The sequence below is a fragment of the Lepeophtheirus salmonis genome, chromosome 2, assembly GCF_016086655.4.
Source record: "Lepeophtheirus salmonis chromosome 2, UVic_Lsal_1.4, whole genome shotgun sequence".
Classification (NCBI taxonomy): domain Eukaryota; kingdom Metazoa; phylum Arthropoda; class Copepoda; order Siphonostomatoida; family Caligidae; genus Lepeophtheirus; species Lepeophtheirus salmonis.
In genome coordinates, this window is record NC_052132.2 from 7448578 (window position 1) to 7467294 (window position 18717).

General features: G+C 27.6%; 1 protein-coding gene across 1 annotated transcript in view; it reads left to right on the top strand.

Annotated features, from left to right (window-relative positions):
* LOC121132528 (endothelin-converting enzyme homolog) overlaps positions 1-18717 on the top strand; it is a 171150-nt gene that overhangs the window by 98757 nt on the left and 53676 nt on the right. Inside the window, exon 5 of the mRNA XM_040727946.2 lies at positions 2232-2537. Within this exon, the coding sequence (XP_040583880.1) occupies positions 2232-2537 (306 nt within the window). The remainder of the gene's footprint in view (positions 1-2231; positions 2538-18717) is intronic.

Sequence of the window (18717 nt, forward strand, 5' to 3'; positions counted from 1 at the left end):
TTTTCCATTGTACTAGTTTTAGTTTAGCACTTTCAATTTACATTCCCTTGGCGGATGGAGTAGCCTAAGGAAGAAATTACACTTTCCAACAAAACAGTGCACCAGCCCGCAAGCCAAAAAAGTACAGGATGTCTTGGCCACAAAATGTTCTCACTTTTGAAGCCAAAACCTGAACCCATGTGATTTTTATCTGTAAGGGAGGGTCGATCATGTAGCCTATACCAAATATTATTCGTCTATGGAGGCATAAAGTGCATTGCCCATACAATAGTAAAGCTGGATCTGCACGGGGCGTCCCGGGCCTGCCAAAGCTTCCTGCACTGTGTGACCGAAGTTATCAAGAAAGGCGAATCTCATTATAAATAATTAAATGTAGCTTCCAAATAATATACAATTTATGTTTCTAACACATCTATCTAGTTCCTTTGTTATAAGCCTTTAAAGATTTTACCAATTTATCTGGAATACCCTGTATATCATAAAACCAATAATATGAAGAGAGAAAAAAATGTTTTAGCGTAATAAAAGCAGTTTAAAGTCAAAAAGTTTTAATTTATTTTTATGTTAGCCAAAACTGTAGACAGAATGAAAAAATGTTTTTGTTATCTTGAAACTATAATTTGACGGCCAATTAAGTGTAAAGAAACAGCATTTATTTGGATTACATATTATGTTGATTGTAGACTCTTCACAGATATATATCTTAACGTAAATATTATAAGAACTTAAGTAGCATACTTTCCAAAAAAATACAAGATCGTATCAAAAGTAAAGAGAGTGGATATTTTACATGTCCTAATAGTAAATTTAAAAAAGTAATATCTAAATGAGCTCATTGATAATGCTTACATATAGATTTGGCCGATATAAGTTTGTAAGGAAAATATACAAATTAATTACTTTTGGCTTTATGAACTTCGTCTAACGTTTTTTTTACCATTTTTTATGTGACTCAACAAGTTAATTCAGTGATTTGCAGAAAGATGTGCAAACAAAGATTGCTTTCAGTCTATATTTACATAGTACAAAAGTTTCTTATAAAGAATGCTTCAGCTAAAAATGTATTAATGTAGAGGGCCTTTGCATGGTAAAGTTTACAAATCACTAGCTTAAGAAATTTTTTAGGTTTTTCATATTATAGAAGCCCCACAAGCTTAGTAGCGGACCCTGATTTCTTATCTTTCATTTCGGATGAAAGGTTGCGTGATACAATAAAAGTAACAACGTGTTTCAATTACATAAAATTATGTATATGGAATATGAAAAGGTTTGAAATATACCAAAAAATACAACAAACGAAAATAAGCACAAGAACCGAGACCGATAAACAATATATTGCGGTCTCGGGTCCTTTGTCGGTTATGGTTCGAGAGGTTCAAGAACTAGAACTGCTTGCACCACTAGAACCGCTAGCAGTTTGGGTACAACCTTGAACTCTTTTTTTTCATACCATCCGAAGTCCAATTTCTGATAAGCATCACGGCTTCATTTCTCAATCGTCAAGTTTCCATAGTGCTTTTTTAGCGCATTTTGAAGAAAAAAACGAACAAACTAAAGTTTGTTCTACCTTATATTGGACCAACATATATTTATTATGAGTTTTACTTAAGCGTCACTCAATATACTAGTATTCATATTTTTTATTAAAAGTAGATACCGTTTAAAAAGACACTTTTTACATAAGCATTTCCTACTAAATTAAATTTTCTATTTCTTTGGCTTGTAATGTTTTCTTTGTTGAGTGTTTGATATACTTACAAGTCATTAGCTATACAAAATTGGTTCTTTAAAATCTATGAAAGAAAGTTGAGGATTTCTGTTCAAATCAAAGCTGTAAAGAAAAACCCAACTCAATATATTTTAATTATATATTATTAAATGATACTTTGTTTTATTTATTAAAATCACATGGTTATGATGTATTTATGACTAATATAAGGCTGGACATTTTAAATTTATTATGTGCCGTAGAATACTTAAAGTTTATTAATTTGTATTAAAATATTTAAAAATGATACTATCGACTTTCATTGAAATTTTCAATAACTGCACTAGCCTCATCCAAAGCACTGTAAATCCTTCATTTAAAATTATTAATCTAATTTTGCGAATGCAATTTACAAAATTTTATTATTTAAGTTACTATTTGTACCAAATCATACACAACGTACATATTACCAAACTATCAATAAAAAAAATTATTTAAATATTGACTCCCTTTTTACATACAGGCTACCCAAAATATGTTTTGAATTCAACTTGGTTAAACGAAGCCTATGCAGATATTGAAATCCAGGATGACTTCCTCATGAACGTTGTATCCCACAAATCTTTTATTAGACAACAGGAGCTTCTACTCTTTTACCAGGAATATTCAAGAGGAAATTGGATTGATTTCTCTCCTAACATAGCTACAGCTAACGCTTATTACAGTCAAACCTCAAACACAATGATCGTACCTATTGCTATGTTACAACCTCCCTTATTTTGGACCAAACCTCAATCATTGACTTTCGGTGCATTTGGTATTATCGTAGGTGAGAAAAAATATATTATTTTGTAATAAAAATATGTATCAAGTATATCCCATATTAATAATTTTTGATGTAAATTTAACTCATTAACACTGAATTTAAACACTTAGTTTTATTGAAATGATGACTAAGTAAAAAAAATTCTCAAAGTTTTTACATATATGTATTCCCTGACTATGACTTATTGATTAAATATAGATGCACATAGGTATATGAAGATGAATAGAAGAGTTTTTGAATTGTTGTCCAAACAAAATAATGTTTGATAAAGCCTCGATATATATATCGATTTGATATTTTTTTTAAATAAAAAATAAATCTACAAGTCTCAAAACTTGAACATACATATATCCTTTTGACTTTTAGCATTAAAAAAATGTCGTTATGACTTCAATATAGCAATAAATGATTAAATAACGGTTTCAGTATAAAAAGTCAGATCTATTTTATAAAAATATTATCACAAGGGCTTAACTAAAATGTGCATATTTTATTTTGAAAAATAATGCACCAAGGACATTATTTATCTTACACATTGTATATTTACAGGGTGCAAAGTTGAATTTTGAACAATCAATAATTTTTAACTCACAAAGGCTTAGCCCTTTTGGACAAATTGGTCCAGTGTTCGCTTACAGTCGCCTTCATGGCTAAAATGTTTTCTTAGTCACAAACTCACAAGAGGAAGTGAGTCTCCAGCTTATGTTTATTTCATCAAGAAGCGCCCTGATCTTTACACAAGTGTCACGTTCAGACGCCATTTTCTCGATAATTTAAAATAAAATAAACTAATGTTACTTAATTAATGTTATAAAATATTAAACATGACTCATTTTATAGGCAAAGGTCCATCTCTGAAAACCTCATTAGAAAGTCTCAATTTGAGAATGACTGAGTCTTCAGTTTTCAGTATCGCACCCAAGAGACTCTAAAAGTATATGTTATGTACTTAGGTATCTAGGTTTTTCAGAGATATGCATTCTATAGGAGAGCATAATTCACATGGGAGTTAAAAACCTATCTCTAGGATCTAATGATAACTTTGTTTATAGTATTTCTTAAAAATCAAATGGCCATTAATTTTGTCAAGTGTTAAATTAAGATCTAATAATATGTATCCAGTATTATGCACTTTTGTACATTGTACATATTTTTTTTACGTTCACATAGTATATAAGAAGAATGTACAGGGCTCATCTCTTCTCATAGATGGACATTGACCTTACTTTCCATCTTGTTAAATTTAGAATTGAAAAGATTTCATTAGCCAAGCTATATTTGAATTTGTTTTCTTTTAATTTTAGAATACATCCATATAGGGTGTAACAACTTATCCAGCCCTTCAGATTTCCAGATTTTTTTCGGTATATATGGGGACAAAATAGAGTAATGCTTTTTGTGATGTGAAATATACATAGAACTGTTTTACTTAGTAGCCAAAACACCACCACAAAGTCAACAACAAAAGATTGTAATCCTATTACATATTCAGAGGCAGAAATAAGGTAGGATGCTGTTGAGAGTTTGGTGGACAATGATGTGGATATTCTAAATTCTGAGGTCTCAAAAATGACAGGGATCTATAGGAGTCTAGTAAAAGCACTTTGCCCCCTTACCAGACCTACAAAATGACTCAGGATTGGCTCCCGGAGAACTGCTATGCTTGGGTGTCCAGGGATATTTGACCCCTAGCACCCTCGACTTTAATCCGATGGATTAATTTGTATGGAGCTACCTTGAATCAAGGTCAACAAAGGTCATCACACCAACCATAGGCCTCTGATCTACTCAATAGTCCTGGAATGCAAGAATTCAGATCAAGTTCTAGTTTCCAGGGCCTGTCTGCGTTTCAGGAATAGAATCCTATCTGTTTTTGAGACCACAGGAGGCTACATCAAGAATGATAGATTTTCAATGATTGTATCAGTTTTTCAGTTTTAATTTTTTGAATAAATCTTAAAAAGCGATCATTCTATAATAATTCAAGCAAGATTTTGCTGGTATATCCCGTATACATTAGTGTTCAAACTTTAATTTTATTTCCGGTTTGGTCTTCAATAATTATTTTGACGGCAATTTGGACCAATATTTCGTTCAAGACTTCGATATCAGGCCGTAGAATGATATAAAATCGATTTCATATCATAGACCGACTTTATACATAGGTTTCAAAATAATGACTGTTTTTTTTTTCGATCTCTACCTATGGACCGTTTTCTCTCCATCCTGTAATTCGTTAGACAAATATGTATAACTTGTTCAACACACTGAACTTCATAGGACGATATTATGGTACTGTCCACAATTTTGAAACACAAATATCTATAGAATCAGTATATTTAAATAAGACCAAACTAATCTGAGTTTTTTGTATGATTAATCAAAATTAATTTTTTTTTTGAACTGGTACAAACAGAACTTTCTCAAAAAGACCAAATCAATATGGTTCACTAAAAATTGTACGCCCCTCCTATGGATCTAGCATTTTTGGCACAGTTTAATTTATTTAAATAAGCACCATCATTTCGAATTAGTATTCATCGACTTTATATAAAAAAAAATTAGATATCAATATCATTTCTACATTTATATCATTTTGAATAAATTCACCACCTATCGCCCTACTAAGAATAAGAATGATTTACAATGATATGCATTCCCATTTTGAAAATGGTTTTCATTTCTTGTCAAAAAAAGGAAAGAAAGATGTAGTTAAAACATCAGAAGTTGTAGAGTCAACATAAGAACACTTTTGCATAAAAATCAATAAAAGGAGAAACTCCTAATTTATAAATTTACTTCATATATATACAGTAAAATTTTGTATAAAAATCTTTAACTCAATTATTGGCTTCGTATTCAAATTTGGGGGATGATTTAAGATACTCAAACATTTATTTATAACCTTTTTTTTTTTTTTTAAAGGAACTTATAATAGCACCTTTCAAATAAAATGTATACCAATATTTTATTCTTTTAGTGTGACGATCAATTTTTATTTACTTAAATTGGCATTTGCAGTGTCTACAAAGAGTTAATATGATTAATTATTATTCATATTAATTAATGTAATGTATCTGTGTTAAAGAATTAATTTATTATGTGTGTTCATTTAACATTTATTTATCTTTTTTTTCTCCATTAATCAATTTACAGTAGCAATTTAGGTTCATTCGTTGAAGAGTACAAATATAATATAGATTTTTTTTTTTGAGAAAAATCATTATATCTTGTTTTTTTGTTGACGGGCCACAGTTGACCTTTGTTTTTCTACAAAAAAAATTGATAATAAATTGTTGAATTAAAAATATATATCCTTTTAACAAAATTAGAGCTCGATATGATTGTATTTCAAGCTCTTTATATTTAAACAAAAGTAATTTCAATTGAAATAATGTGTATCAGTATCATTAGACTCGACATCTACATTGCTTTATTTCTGAGGAAATACAAAATAAGATAAAATAATTTATAACCATCCAATCTTGACATGTACATTGTGAATTAAATTATGATTAGAACACATTCTAATTAGGAACTGACAAAGATAGCTATCTCTGTAAGCTCTCAAGGTTGTTTGTATTTTTTTAAATGTTCCCGTATTGTCTGTGAAAAAGATACACATTCTTCAAGATCGATATCATAATTCACTCATTCAAAACTGGATTAAAAATATATAGACGAACAAGGCACCTTATTTCGTAGCCAGAATTTGAGGGTTTTATTCCTTGTCCATGAAAGCAAAAATGTTGTTGTATACTTTTTTTGATCCTCAGTTAATGAGCTTGGATATTAAACATACACCCTGATATTTATAAAAATACTACTTACTCCTTTAAATCTACATTTATTGCCAATACTTTATATTATGCTTCTAAAACACACAATCTGATTCTATTCAATTCTTCATTTATTTTGATAATGCCTTGTTTAATCAACTCATGTTTTAAATACACTAGGGTATGTTTACCAGGCGTTGCCAGGACATAAACAAGTTATGATTTAATTCGGAACTTTTCTGCTTAATATAAGAAAAACATAAATAATAATTCTCGCTGCATGTTGTAATGTATCTTTGCACACTTTTTTCAGAAGAAGATAAAGTAAGTTTGGGCGGCGTTGGTCGGACCTTATAAAATTTATTCTGAACACTGTTTACTAAATCTAAAATTCATATTTTTTTAAAATTTAAGACCTTAAAATTCAAAGAACGTTTCTTGCTACATGTTTGTTCCTGTATCTTTGCACACTTTTGTTAAAGGTAAAAATAAGGTTTAGGGTAGAAAAATATTCAAGTTCAGCTCATCTGTATGTGTCCTTTATGCATGTACAGTGAACACACAGTTGAACCTAGGAGGTTGAAATGGTGTGAGTAAGACAGTGGTAATATTTTTTTTTTTTGGGTTAGGGGTCATTTAATTATTCTGATATGGCTTTTTCTATACCCAAAACAGAAAAAAAAACTTTTTTGGAGCTCAAGGAGACTATGCCCGGGTTTATTTATCAATCAAAAAGGGATTTGTGTCTCAATTTAGAAATTTTGAATACGTAGTATTGTTACGAATAACTATATTTTCTAAATTTATTCAAAATCTAAAAAATTATTAATTTAAAAAGAAATGGATGAAAATTGCAATTGCATTTTTTTATGTGCAAAAAATGAACTTCCATTAAAATATTGGATTCGTAAACACAATAAAGTTCGTTGAAATTTGTCTGAAGATTCGTTTCCATATAAATTTGAGGCATAAAAATTGATGTTTAATTAAAATATCTGTCATTTTCTGAATAACTTTTTGAATTTTCATCTTTTTTGTCTCATTAAATGTCAATTTTTAAGATGAAATACCACAAATGATGGAAGAAGCATTTTGTACCTAAAGTTTTAGACTCTGACAGTCTTACAAAATATTTTCAATTTTCAGAACAATTTTATAAAATATTTTTTTGCAATATTTGCACAAATGAACCAGTTATTGAGGATTATTTTTTCGAGAATGTTATCTCCATAATGGTTTTGTTTTTGCAAGCACGAAAAAAATATTTTAGATTTTTGTTTCTCTTTACATTTTCAATAAAAACTTTTAATTAATTTTGTGCAAAAAAGATTTTTTGCGATTTTTACACGAATTTTGATTTGGCAATTTTTTAATTAAAATAACAAGCGGACTGCTCATCTAAATTTTTTTAGTGTATACAAGAGAATGAGAATTATCAAGATCCTTATTGACAATAACGAAACATTTATTTTAATCAATTTATATTATAAGTTTAATAAAAAAATTATGTATGTCTAATTATTTTCTGAATATTTATTTATTTATTTGGACCATTGTCAATGTGATGTCCCACTCCCTCCTTGGCCGAGTAACGCCGGATAAACATTGGCTAGTCTTTTATACTATTGGCAAAAAGCCTATGTCTTATTCATACTCTTTTTTCTTCTGTAGGCCTTATAACCCCTTTTTTTTAAATTGTACAAAGATAAATAACTATATGCAGGGAGATAAGTTCTTAGAATTCTAAAAAATGATACCAGAGCCTAAATGAATTTTTACCAAATTCATTTTCTGTGATTGGCAGACAAACACACCCACATGCCCGTAAACCACCACAAAAACATTCACATTTAAAAATATATATTAATATTAACTTATATTTTTGATTTCTTATATTTTTAGCTTTTTAATCGTTATTTACGTCTCAAAATTAACGGAATAGTTAAACAAACCATATTAAATTTATATGATGTAATTATTATAATCGTTTAACTATATTATAATGTAATAAATTATGCTTTATTTTTGGGGTTTAATTTTCATCGAGTTAATTAACTGCGTTATAAAAAAGATGGTCACTAACAAAAGGATTAAATAAAGATTTTTTATTTTTTTTGCTATAAATTTATTGCTTTTTTATATTTAAAGTAACAAACGTGTTAGTTTATTAATATACTTATGAAAAAAGAATGATTTTTTCAAAAGAACACTTCTTTAGTTAAATTATTAATTATTTTAAAACAATATTTTTTCCCTAATTTGCAACACTGGAAGGTCAAAAATATGATATTAGCATTATATTCATCTTAGATATTTGCAAATGCATCTATGAAGTTTTTGAGGCAAAAAATTGTCAAATTGCTCAAATTGAGGATTCTAAAACTCATTTCGTACGTACGGCCTGAATTGTTGTTCGTCAATCATTCCTGATTTTTAACATGACAATTCATTTTATTATATGAAGCATTCTATATCCAAAAGTCTTTGAAATGAGCGGAACGGCATAAGGTTAATAAATTCATTTCAATTAAAAATGAATAATTACACCCGATTAAGTTAAAAATATTACTTTATAAATATTAAGTCAGGTTAAATACTTTTTACATGTAAATTTTCTTTTAAAAGGTCATATTAATTTTTATGTAAGATATATTACGATAAAGTATTGCATCTTTTGATGATTCATTTTAAATGTAGTTAGGATCAAAGTTAATTTTGACTCATAATAAAATTACAATTTGAGTAATAAATAATTAAGCAAATATTTGAAAAATATGCAAAAAAAATTATGTTTTTTTTTTCAAACATAGTCCGTATATATTATTTTTTACCGAAATAAATAATAATGTATGTACTAGTAATGTCACGGATATTGGGGCCTAACCAGTTTCCAAAAAAAATCAATCATCTTTATGGATTAAGGATATATTTTGAAAAAATTAAGGTCAAAAACAAAAATCATGGTTTACTTTAATTTTTCATAGGAAGAATAAGCTAATTTATTCATCCTTAGGGCTTAAAACTCAGAGTTGTATTGAGTTATAGATCAAAGCTTTCATTTATAACCTGGTTTACGTTCAATATAATTACATATTTAATTTAAGTCAAATTGATTAACTCGTGAAAATTTATCATTCATTGGATTTAAATTTATATAGGAGTGAATGTTAAAAGAATAAAAAGTGCAAATATGCAATAGTTTAATTGATTTTGATATTTCCTAATAGATTTCATTTATTGATACATTTTTTATTGTTTATAGCTAAATATGTAAATTCATGCTTTAAAAATTAAGTTGCATATCAAATGGCTGCATAAAGTCTTAAAATGTAAAAATAGCATATACAAGTAAAAAAGTGTGTAGTTTTATTAAGAGAGGAATAAAAAATTAGTTACTAAAGAATATGATTAGTTTTTCCTTACTAAACTGTTTTTTGTTTGTTTTTCAAGAATTTGTACGAACAAATTTCCCCCCCCCCCTTTATTATTTGCGTTTAATGAAAGCAGCCTTAACATGTATCAAAACACTTTACATGTTACTAAGATAATTGGTTTTTTTCTGCTTTGTATTTTTATCATGTGGGAAATTAATTTCCTAAAAGCATTTAGAGTGTATTGTACATTTTATTTTCGAACATAACATAACACATAAAAAGCACATTAATATGTTTTGAGAGTTTACATATATAAAGTATATAAGAGTTGTCTTAGGAAGCGGGAGCAAATTTTTGTTGTTTCAAGCCGAACATGATTTTATATTTTCTAAAGCTATTATCATTATTGCTTAATTCTTAATCTTGCATACAAAATATAAAAGTGATAACTAGTAATGATAATGGAGAGCATTTTAGATAATATAAAAAAAATCAACATGGCTACCGTGACGATTTGAAGAATGATTTGAAGGTGAGCAGCTTAGATGTCATGACGTTTCATTAGATCAGGTACAATCAGCTGTTACGGGAGGGAGAAGAGAAGGAAATATACAAGATCATAAAAAAGAATTAATCTGACTTTGATCCTTAATTCTACTTAATTATAACTTCACAACCAATCCTCCGTCTTTTATAAGCACCCACGAATGTTCAATCAGGTTTTAAATATAATTGAATGCTGTCCAAAAGGAAGTTCCCCCATCAGAAATTAAATAATCATGCCAATAGTTTGAATCTAAAAAATGTACACCATTTTTATTACATTTGTTTGTGTTCATATCATTAATTCCTTCCTGTAATCAGATTATAATTTAGGATCGACCTCTTCAAACGTTCGAATTGTTATAGGGCACAATTGAGAGTTTGGCCATAGTGTAGCATCTTAAACACACATACATCACCTTCTTGGGAGTCAATCATGGCTCGGCCACAGTCTGGGTTACTTCGTTGGCTTTCGACCACGATTTATGTTGCTTAAAATTGACATCAGTGATCCATTTTTGATTGCCAGTCACAATCCACTTTAGAAATGTATCGATTTTGTTTCGATTCAGTAGCGATTCGCAGATTGAAATTTGGTCCATGAGATTTTTAAAATATGCTGAACTTATTTCTTTGATATCCTACTCTACGTACACTAATTCACGACTTAACCCACCAAGCGCAATACTATCTAAAAAATGTTTGTAGTATACACTCACACCTTTACAACACTTTATCGTATGATCTTATGTGACCAATTATGAACAAAATATACTTAGTTTTAAAAAAAAGTGCAGGAAGTACGAAGTAAGAAATTAAATTTTCCCCAACCAAGTATATTTCTACAAAGGTCCCTACATGTACAATAGCTAAAGAGTTATTAAATATCTTTAGCTTTAAGGGATAGATTCAATTATGAACTAATAACAAAAGTGTTTATAAATTGTAGAAGACAAATTAAAGCTTCTTATTTTAACTTTGTTTTGTTTTTTGGAAAATAATTAAATTCTTTTTTCAAAAAAGGACAAAACTATTTATACTTATAAATTATTTCTTATACTTTTTCTCAAACAAACACAAATTATCTATTATTAAGCACTATTAGGCAATAAAATAAAATTTATGACTTTATACTTTTTATAAAATAATGAATCTCACATCATTTTGGAGAAGAATGAGAAATAAATAGCAGAATAAATGTTTTGATAATTATATATGCTTTTGTTTTCTCATTGATAGCTAGGTTCATCTACATGATCAGCAAAAAAAATATTATTAATCATCGGGACGTATTAAATAAAACAAGCAAATTTAGAAAAAGCTTTTTCTATTTTTTTATAAAAATAGATGATATATATGTACATATTATATTTTTCATAATATATTTGTAAAACCTATTAACTTTATGTCATATTACGCGTAACCAAAGTAAGAAAGAGTATGGATATTACATTTCTGATTTAGCGTTTAGCATAATTTAATAATTGTGGTGCGTTAACATAAACCCAATCTTGATAAATTTCATGAAAAGGAGAAATGTCGAAATATTTTTTTTCTTCATGTATTTTATAAATACAGCCTAATATTTCATAGACATATTTGAGTCAACCATAAGTTGTGTGCTTAAATTTGAAGGATTAATAAATACGAGGGTCATTTGAAAATTCCATGCAAAGTCCGAGAGATGGCACTATTGACGCGTATCGAGTTTATGTTTAGTAAGTGGCATCTCTTGGAAGAACACACACTATCTTTCAACCAGATTGGTCTATTTCTTTCTGCTTTCCTTAAATTAATTAAACACTTATTCTTCAAATTGGTGAGATAAGTTCAGATCAGACAAAATTTTATCAATAGTGCAAAACATTTGTTTGATTTAGAAAACTTATAATTGTCACCATATAGTATTTCATATAAAATCTGTGTACATTTCATTTGACTTTATTGTAATAAACAATTTTATCCATTTTAAGTGTAAGTTCCAACTTCTTAAGAGTTAATAAAAATAATTTATTTATAGAAATTGACGATTTGCAATTTTTATGATCAAATTGTACCAGTTTCAATTTTTTCATCTTCAAATGCATTATGTAATCACAACAATGGCAGTCTTACCACCACTTATTAATTGAAAATTCCATTTCATTTTGAGCTTTTCAAGTTACATGGTTATTATATATACTATGATTAACATAATTGTGGGCAAATGAATTTTATAATGTGCCACAGAATAGCTTAGTAATTTTAATTATAGTAGTCAAAAATTAATGTACATCCATCTTTCATGAAATAATCACTTTTTGAATTATTCTCATCTAAGATACTATAAGTCTATCCTATAAGTTAACTCATTTTTTGGTTGCAACTTTTATAATTTAGTTGTACAAGTTACAACTTGTACAAAACATATGTACGACGAGGAATCAACAAAAAATAATATTTCTATTCTTTTGAATAGAGAAAGAATAAAAATTATCTTTTATAAAGTCATCAAGCTCTGAGTTAAACCCTCTTCAACCAGGTTAAAAAAAATCCGACCAACACATTATTAAGTGTATGTGAATTGCTCATAACGCCATTATTGGGCTACAATGCAAATATTTATGAATGTGTCATACTTTCTCTTTCTGTCTCTTGAAATTGGAGTTTGACGAGCAGACAAACTAATAGAAGGTTTTTTTATTAATATTTTTATACAAAAAATATCGAAATATCGATATTTTTTTAGTAAGGATGAAGATTTTTTAAAAAGAAAATAACCAATTATAAGCTAATAAACATAAAATTAAGCCATTTGTTTTTATGCAAAGATTTCTAATACTTTTTAGCTAAATGGTAAAGACATTTGTTTTCCTATTTGGAGTTATATATACAAAGTTACTCATCATTAAAAACTTATATATATATGAAATGAAACCATTTATCCCATCAAGAACTTTCTACAGCTTTTTTCAAACAAAAAAAAAAGTTTCAAAAGAACTATATGTTACATTAAGGTGGAGCTTATATTTTAAATTTGAGAAATGTTGAGCATGAGGGTCGCAAATTTTTCCTTAAAGGCTAATTACATCGTATATAAATTTTGAACAGTTTTGAAAAAATATTTAGTGGTAGCTCAACGACTCCAATAATTTGAGATTTAACAATTTTTTTCAAAAATGAGTGTTTTGATCTAAATATAATCTAATAACTTCGTGTTACAACAAATCTTATAAAAAAGGAAATTTACCTTAATAAATTTGCAATTAAAAATATTTTTTAATAGTTTTTCTATTAAAGTTTGGTTCTAATTTGTTAAAATAAGCAAAGATTTAACTGGAGCTACCTCTAAATATTTTTAAAAACCGTTCAAAATTTATAAACAATGTCTTTAGTCTAAAAAAAAAACAACTTGGGACCCTCCGAGCTCAACATTTCTCAAATTTAAAATATAAGCTCCACCCTAATGTTGCACTTATAAAGACATACAAACATATTTGTAACGAAAATGACTCTGTTTGTTTTTTTAAGCCATTAAAAAAGACGTTGATTTATATTTGCCGAGGAGGCAATTAACAAAGAAATAATTTCATCATTTGCTTAAATTTATGTATTGACATATTTTTTGAATATTTTTATTATTATTAATTTATACTGAAATAGAAAAACTACGTACAGCTAATAATACAGGTGACAGTACATCATGGTTAATTTAAAATCGATTATTTTGGATAAATAAAGGAAGTATGGGTACATTTAAAATTTTCCCTGCACAATATACTTTCTATTTTTACTTAAAATCGAAGTCAGCTACAGCGGATAGTTGATGTTCAATTATCGTAACCTTTCCATAATAAGAAAATAGCTAGACAAATCGAAAAATATATTATAATTGGGGAAGGAGGAGAGATATTTCAACTTTATCGATTTATTTGGGGAATTAGCACTTTTAGGGATCATAAAAGTAAATAGAAGATCTCATTATGTTGAGGAAATTGTAGTATTTCTCTAATGAAGCATTCCGGGAGGGGATGGGGGAGGGATTTGGAGTCGATCCGTGGACATAGGGATGAGAACGGATGAGATTAAACATCAATTAGAAAAGTACTACGACTTTTTCTACTTTATACCATGAACCATTTCAGTATATAAGGACAGGATGAATATCATAAATTTTTTAAAAAATTCCCTTTAAAAAAGATAGATTTTGATTGATTGTTGGTCAGTTTAGTTTTTAAAATTTACTAAAATATTGACATATACCCAGTTAATAACTGGGATACAATTGTAAAAATGCTAAAAAAATCAATACTGTTTGAATTTATTTATCTAACATCTATGAAGATGCTGAAAGGAAGAAAAACTCATTGCAATCAAAAACTAGCAGCTAAAAGAATATATAAGTACATTATACGTATATGCAAATATATGTCTGTATATAAAATGTTAAGATGAAGCTTTGGAATTTGAGATTTTCTATTAATAAACTCCATTATTATTTTTATAAGTAATAACAAATGTAGCCTATAAATATATTGTTATACATATTGCATGCCATAAATATTTATATAACATCAAAACGTATAATAATTTCTTATAACATTCTATGCATTAACATACTTTTTCCTTGTGTGTTTTTTTTTTTTTTACAATACACCTATTTTCAATTAACAAATATAAGAAAAATACATGCTTTTTTTATCATGCTTTAAAACTAAGACAAAAAATGGTGCAAAACAGAGAGCCATAAGTATACATTTTAAATTATCCGACATACTATTTTGAAAGAAAATTTCAGCTTTTAAATTGTTAAATGTTTAAAAGAAAGATTTCATAAAATTATTTATTAATTGTAATTAAATTAATAATATTGAAATCTTATTTTTTGTTTTGTCTTTACTTGAATAAAGTATACACTGCAAATATAATTGACATATTAATCTTGAGTGTGTTTCATATATACTTAAATAAATATTATATTTTTCTATTAAACTTTATCTACTTATATATATAATATCATAATCTAGTTGGGTATAAAAAAGGGGAAATATTTGTTGTATTTGCGCAAATCTGGTACTCGTTAAATTTTTTTGAAATATTTCAAACAAAAAGCCTTAAGTGAACAGCTGACTTGATTGCGGTAAATAACTTTCTGTTGTTGAACATCCGTTGCATGTACTATATAAAAAATAGCTACAATACTATAATTTTGCGGTTATCGTTGTACGATTTAGCCTTCACATTGAAAAAAAATTCAAAAACCTGATTTAAAACAACATAAACTCAAATTAGAATGGTTAAATTTACCTAGATAAATAAAGAACTCGATATATATTATGTTGATTGAATGTTGTATGAGTATATTGCAAAATTTTGGCGATAAAATGAAGATTCAATGGTATAAGAAGTATTTTCATCAATTTCCGGTTGTTAAATATTCATTAACAGAGGATTAATTGAGTTGTGATCAGTAATTAAACAATCCCTATTTTAAAATGATAAATGAAAAGAAGTCGTAGTAAGACCTAAAAAAAGGATATGATTATTTAAATTATATTGATAGCTAAGATTTTAAACTATATTTGACATTTGATAATTATTCATCAAATGTGAACTTTAAATATTTTCTCAGCCTCTGAATATCATCATTTTTCCTCATTAAAAAAACATATTTCAGTTTTTATAGCTTTTTTATTTTGAAGCAAATTATTTGTTAATCCAATCATATATACATATTGTTTGTTATAATGTTATGTTCCAATCTATCAACTACTGTATTATACTTTTATTCAAGGTAATATCCTTTATTGTAGTATTTAATTATATGCATTCAGCTGAATTATATATAAGTGATGGAAAACAAAGGAAATAAAATATATTTAAAATTAATTGTGGTATTACCAATGACCAAATCTGTACTTTTCTTGATTATAAGTGGATAGTAAAGACAAAAAGTATATTAATAATTTGGTAAATGATTTAGATCCAGAAGTTATTTTCGAAATTCTAACAAAACAAAAAAAAAAAAACTGATTGATAGAACCATTGAGGAAACATTTACGCTATTTCAAAATTAAACCCAAAAAAATGTCACACTACAAAACATTAAAGTAGATATAGGTTCATTTTTCTTTTTTTCTGAAATTTATCAAGGGAACTATATTCTATCACTTCAACATGGAGAAGAGCAGTTTAAAAAAAGTTTTATTGGACATGGTTAATATTGGCAAGCGACAGTATGGGATTATTCTTGGAGCGTAACCTTGTATCGTATAAGTATTTAACCCTCCCTCCATAAGTAAAAAATTCTTGTTATAACACAGTAAAACAACTTTTTTAAATGTAAATCCGAAAATAAAATGTATTTAATTACATGGTGAACAGTTAAACAATAAAAATCATTACTTTATTTAAATTGTTTATTCTATTAATCTATTAAATATTATATAATCCTAACTATTTCATGCATTTTGTTTTTGAGAATATTAATTAAAAGTCTAAATATATTTGAATGAATATAACATCCATAAAAAATACATCCTAATTTAAAAAATTATTTTTAATATGCGTTTGGGGTTTCAACAAGATATAATTTTTCATTCTAATAGCATAGATTACTGAGAATTGGGATTAACTATTAACTATTTACTTCAGATAAAATAAAATTTTCATTGAAACTGATTATTCTTCCTAAAAGTGCAATATGCCTTCAATTTGAGTGGTTCCTTTTAGCTACAACAGTAAAATCTCTATTCGAAAGTTCAAAGATAATAAGAATTTCTTTGAATGAATTTCCTTTATCAAATATTGAAATTCTTAATAAATGGAAATCAAATGGAGGGGATATTGTTTGGCCAAAAACTGGGACGTCAGTCTATCAATAAAATATACATAACTGGATATACCACTGTACTTTGGAAAAAAAGAGAAGAAGAGTAAGGAGTAGACTTCTACGATCCTCCTATTATCATAGTTAATGAAGTGAATGCAAGTCAAATGCCCATACAAATTGAAAAATGGAAGAAGGGATGTCATATGGCATACAAATTGAAAAATGGAAGAAGGGATGTCATATGGCATAAAACTACCCTCCTCTTCACAACTGTTGTACCCGTATCCTACAAATATAACTTTGACTAGCATCCAATTAGGAATGTACATATATTTATAAGTCTCTTCTGGATCATTTTAATAAGTAATTTCCAGAAGATAGTTCCTCACAAAAACATAACTGGATACCTCCCCCTTTCCCTTAGACTGCCACAGATATATCGTTTGACATGGAAGATGTACTTATAGAAATTCCATATTACCTAATACTAAATACAGATATTGATTTTAAGCACGTGACAAATTTTAGATTGCTATTATAAATGGGTACTCCTTGCTGCCTAAAAGCAGGTTTAGATTTACTTATACTCTTTGTCTCAACTTAGTTACGTGAGAAAAACTTTTCTTTATTAACTTATATCAAAAATAAATAGAGATTGCAGCTAAACATGGAGGAGGTCCTCCATTGACCTTGTCCAAAATTAAAGCTAGGATATACCTGATTTGCTCAATGCACAGTACTCATCCGTCACATTAAGACTGTGAATCGTGAATAAATCTATTTGTACATCCATTGACTATAATGTTATTTGTTAGAAAGTCTTAATTTTGACTTTATTTACCCCTAAAGAAAATTGATGGTATAAAAATCCTACCAAGTAGTACATATATCGCTGATTTTATATTTAGAATATATTCATTATTTCATTTGTTTATTTCTTATATTTTTTTTTAATATGAATAATTAAAATTTTTATTTTTGATCAGTGTAGACAAACAACTAATATTATTTGCCTCTGGGTTGATCCTTTATTCACTGTAAGTCATTTATGTGAATAAAATATACGCAAAATTTTGTATTAATCTCTTTATGAGAGGTGTAGGGATTGCACATTGTCTAGGCACGCATTTTAAGGATCAAACTTTAAAAAAAGTTGTAACAACTGCGCTAAAGAAAGGTTAAAAGTGCTTACAAATATAAATTGGAGCAATCCTAACATCATACCTCTTAAAATGTGTATGCATGCTAAAAAGTTCCTTATTAGATACAAAAAGATTCATGTACATTGTTAATAACTCAAAACAAAGCCGTTCATATGTATCACATATCCCCTGACCAAATAATTTATTACTAATAAAAAATAAGTAAATTAGATTAAAAATCATATAGACAAGAAGTTAATGAGATTTAGAGGTTTGTTCTCACTTTTATTGCACTTCCATGTTCAGCAACAAGAATAATATTATAATTTATAAACATTTCAATAGAATTCATTGGATGTGGGAGTTTCTGTAACAGGTTTACTTGAAATAATAAACGTTCGACTGGATACTCCTAACTTCTTAAATCCTTTATCATATCTATTTGACTAATATATGGTTTGAAAGGAGAAAAATAAGGAACAAGGTCTTAATAACAATTTAACTTACTCATCTAATGCATATAAATTAGCACAG